General features: G+C 44.9%; 3 protein-coding genes across 3 annotated transcripts; all 3 read left to right on the forward strand.

The window, feature by feature from the left end:
- Nucleotides 1–697: 697 nt before the first annotated feature.
- LOC135830345 (methionine aminopeptidase-like) lies at nt 698–1,448 on the forward strand. The gene is given in 2 exon segments (XM_065342613.1): nt 698–934; nt 936–1,448. Coding segments are annotated over 2 exon segments (750 nt in total).
- On the forward strand, nt 1,445–2,638 carry LOC135830346 (uncharacterized). Its single transcript, XM_065342614.1, has one exon. It carries the CDS (start codon nt 1,445–1,447, stop codon nt 2,636–2,638), a length of 1,194 nt encoding a protein of 397 aa, XP_065198686.1.
- A 464-nt stretch (nt 2,639–3,102) lies between these two features.
- Nucleotides 3,103–4,321, forward strand: LOC135830347 (RNA-splicing ligase RtcB-like). The gene is given in 4 exon segments (XM_065342615.1): nt 3,103–3,415; nt 3,418–3,491; nt 3,526–3,666; nt 3,668–4,321. Coding segments are annotated over 4 exon segments (1,182 nt in total).
- Nucleotides 4,322–4,590: the final 269 nt, after the last annotated feature.

A 4,590-nucleotide genomic window follows, 5' to 3' on the forward strand; every position in this document is an offset into this window, starting at 1 on the left:
AAGGACACTCTGACTTTGATCTTCCATGTCCGATAGCAGCAACCCCAGAAGATGAAGCAATAAAGAATAATCTCCTAAAGGAAATAAGTGAGTTCCTTAACAGTCGTCTGAGCCGTAGAGAAAGGATGATCATGGAGCACATCCATAAGAAAGGTACATCTATGAAGGAGATAGGTAAGAAGTTTGAGGTAACAGAGAGCCGTATATCACAGCTAAATGCTGAAGCAATGGATCGACTAAGAAAGAGATTTGCTGATGAAAGATAACACAATACTTAAAAGCCCTAAGTCATGGGACATGTGGATATATGACCTCATGATCAATACAGCAGAACGCTCTAAAGACCCTAATACTAAGGTTGGTGCAGTTATCATGACCAAGGATAATAAGGTCGTGAGCGTAGGCTACAATGGATTCCCTAAAGGTGTTGTGGAGTATGCTTGGAGATGGAGCAGAGATAACCGTGAGAAAGATAACTGGGTCGTTCACGCTGAGAAGAATGCAGTAGCAAACGCAGACTTCAACCCTAAAGGTAGAGGTTACATATTACATGTTCCGTTCTGGCCTTGTCTTGGATGTGCTAGAGATGTGCTAGCTACATATCAGTTTGCGAAGGTGGTTATATGGGGTGACTACTATTACAAAGATATAACGAAGACGCTTCTTCAAGAAGCTGGTGTGGAGATAGAGCTGAAGTATGATACATCTAAAGACTGATAAAGAGATCTACGAGATGCGCAAAGCTGGTGAGCTTACCTATCAGCTGTTAGATTTAGTAGGTCAAATGATAAAACCTGGAGTATCTACTCTTGAAATAGATAAGATGGTTCATGGTGAGATACTTAACTCAAACGCCTTTCCTGGTACCCTCGGTTACAGAGGATTTAAGCACTCCTGCTGCACATCCGTGAACGATGTCATCTGCCACGGTATCCCCTAGCGATTACAGACTAAAAGAAGGTGACATCCTAAATGTAGACATCAGTCCCAGACTCAACGGCTGGTATGGCGATAGCAGTAGGATGTTCACTGTTGGGGAAGTATCTGATACAGCCAATAAGTTAATCAGCACAACTGAGACAGCCTTGATAGGTGCAATACAATGTGTTAGAGTCGGTGATAATCTTAGCGAGATAGGTAAGGGCATAGAAGCTGTAATCTTCTCTATCTCTAATTTCAGTATCGTAGAGGATTATGTAGGCCACGGTATAGGTCGTAGCTTCCATGAAGATCCTGCTGTATTCCACTACAATAGGCCTACTGGCGTTAAGTTCCAGAAGGGTATGGTCTTCACCATAGAGCCTATGATCAATGAGGGTACAAAAGAGTGGATCATGCTCGATGACGGTTGGACAGTCAAGACCAAGGACGGGTTGCTATCTGCTCAAATGGAGCACACTATAGCTATCAACAGTAAAGGCGATGTGGAGGTAATATCACTACCATGAAGACGTATTGGGAAGACACAACTAAACTAGTTACAGCACCTCTTAAGAGACCTAAAGATGGTGGGATACTTGTTATTGGCTCTGGCCTTGCTGGAGTCTCTGTAGCATACCATCTGCAGAGAACAGGTGTGTTCGATCAAGTATCGATTGTAGACTGTGGCACTAAGAATGCCTCTTACTTCCGCAATGCCGGACATATACTCTTAGGTACAGGTGAGTCGTACAAGGCTATGACAAGCGTCCATGGCGAAGATATCACCAATAAGGTTATGATCATGTCTAAGTCCTTCATAAGAGAGATAGAAAAGACGGTGAAGGAGCACAACATAACTGATGCGTTCAACAGGTCTCTCTACTATAGGATAGCGCTTGATGATGTCGAAGCAAAAGAGCTATATGACAGCGTGATGATGCAGTCTCAGGATGAGATATTCTGGACAGACTGCAATCCTGAAGGCCTCATGCTCAAAGAGATCAAGGGTGCTTATGTCTGCCCATACTCTGCATATGGTAACCCAGTCAAGTTAAGAAACGGAGTGCTTGAGGTAGCTAAGCAAAGCGGTGTCGAGCACAACTCATATAAGGTCGGTTCCGTAGAGGAAGTCAACGGAAGAGTCAAAGTCACCTATCGATACGATGGTGAGCCACAGGTATCCTGGCACGACGCAGTTGTTCTATGCACCAACGGCTATAGTCAGCAGATAGGAGGGTTCTTCCAGAACAAGAAGACGATAGAACCTTTCAAGGGGCAGGTTATAGTTAGTAAGCAGGATAGCAGGCTCAGCATGAAGACTGGACCGTTCAGCATCGACCATGGCTACATCTACGGAACCTTCCTACCTGATAACAGACTGCTCATCGGCGGCTGGCGAAACAATGTTCCTGGCGGTGAGATCGGCTGTACCAACCTCAACATCAACAAAGATACTGAAGAAGGGTTAAAGCAGTTCGTACGAGATAACTTCACTTTCGGAGACGAATTAGATGTGGGAATACTCATGGCTGGCATCATGGGCTCATCGACTGGAGGACTACCACATGTGGGGCCGACTGATTCCGATTTGATATATACATGTGCGGGCTTCTCCGGATACGGTTTTGGGTGGGCGCACGGTGCAGCAAAACTTTGTGCAGATATTATGGCTGGAAATAGGTTGATATCTGGTTGGGAACTTTTAAAACCGAGGTAGGTATGAATTTCTGGGAAATGTTTGATAGGCAATGTAGTGAAGTACAGTTTTTCATGATTGTTGGCGCAGTACTCATAGCTATTGTTCTAGGCGGTACAGTTGTAAGTCTATTCTCTGACACACCGATAATTAAGTATCATACATGCACGAAGGCACAGGCTGCTGAAGCTGAAAAGTTCACTAAGCATTGTATATCAACGGTTCAGACACCTGTTTATCAAAGCGACATCAGGAAATGTGTTGAACGAAGTAAAGAGATCCATTGTGGATATAGTAGTGATAAGAAAAATACAAACAAAGATAAGAATAAGGTGAGCCGGTAATGATACTTTTAAAAGCAGCACTGACTAGCTGGTTTGTAGGTACTGTGCTAGCAGGTATAGTAGGTGTGATCATGTGGAGTATTGCCTACACGTTGATGGTCATATTTAATAGAACATTTGATTTCGTGAAAGGAAAGATCGATGCCCGTAAAAGGAGAATTGAATCAAGGGAAAGTTCCCGTAAAGTTGTGGACTGATATCGAGACCACAGAATCGTCTGCTCTCACTCAGCTATCAAACGTCTCTAAGCTACCTCATGTGTTCAAACATGTAGCAGCCATGCCTGATGTTCATACAGGCTACGGAGCTACTGTAGGCACTGTTCTAGCTTCCAAGAACATGGTTATTCCTGCTGCTGTAGGTGTAGACATTGGATGCGGAATGATGGCTATCAAGACTCCCCTATCTAAAGATAAAGTCCAAGAGAAGATCGAGCTTATCAGGATGCGGATTGAGAAGAGATTCCTCTAGGTCCTGACTCTAACGCTAAGATCACTCGCACAGGCCGAAGACTGGAAGGGTTGGAGAGAGTTCGAGAACCTACATGTTCTGGACTATACAAAGAAAGAGCGTAAGAAGAGTCGGGACAAGGATATGTTCCGTAAAGCTCTCAAGCAGTTGGGTAGTTTAGGTGGGGGTAATCACTTCATCGAGATATGTCTTGATACCGAAGACAACGTGTGGGTCATGCTTCATTCTGGCTCCCAGAAATGTAGGCAAGACATTAGCAGAACGTCACATGAACATAGCCAAAGGTATGATCAAGCAGATGGATGAAGGTATCCCTGACGCAGATCTAGCATATTTCTTAGAGCATCAAGATGAGTTCAATGCTTACTGGTTCGACCTTAAGTGGGCTCAGGACTACGCGTTTCAAAACCGTATCGAGATGATGGACAGGGTCATGGCTATCCTAAGCAAGACGGTAAACGACAAGAAGCCTATCAAGGAGTTGATGAAGGTCAACTGCCATCATAACTACGTCTCTAACGAGCGCCACTTCAACGAGGATGTATATGTGACACGTAAGGGCGCTGTCGCAGCACATGGTGGTCAGTACGGCATCATCCCTGGAAGTATGGGCACCAAGTCATATATCGTGAAGGGAAGAGGCAACGAAGACAGCTTCTGTTCTTGCAGCCATGGAGCTGGTAGGCGCATGTCGCGTAGCAAAGCTCGTAAGACTTTCACTGTGGAAGATCTTGAGGCTCAGACTGCCGGAGTAGAGTGCAGGAAGGATTCTAAGATTATAGATGAGATCCCTGGAGCATACAAGGACATCGATGTAGTTATGGAGAACCAAAAAGATCTAGTCGAGGTTGTAGCTCAGATCAAGCAGATCATGTGTGTGAAGGGATAAGCATGAAAGTAGGTTTTACTGGTACCCGCTATGGCGGCACAGATGAGCAGAAAGAAACCCTCAGTCTCTTCCTTATAAAAGATAAACCAACTACAGCCGACCATGGCGACTGTGTCGGTGCTGATGATGACTTCCATAAGCTGCTTCGCAAACACTCCCCGGACACAGAGATACATGGTCGCCCCGGACCTGGAACCGATCTGAGAGCATTTAACGAATTTGACGTGGAACATCCCGTCAAGACACACTTCGCTAGAAACAGAGATATC

The sequence above is a fragment of the Sycon ciliatum genome, unplaced genomic scaffold (genome assembly GCF_964019385.1).
Source record: "Sycon ciliatum unplaced genomic scaffold, ocSycCili1.1 SCAFFOLD_2312, whole genome shotgun sequence".
In the NCBI taxonomy this organism is placed as follows: domain Eukaryota; kingdom Metazoa; phylum Porifera; class Calcarea; order Leucosolenida; family Sycettidae; genus Sycon; species Sycon ciliatum.

Excerpts from the sequence above, each read along its gene's own strand:
- LOC135830346 (XM_065342614.1), top strand. The coding sequence starts at position 1,445 with ATGAAGACGTATTGGGAAGACACAACTAAACTAGTTACAGCACCTCTT.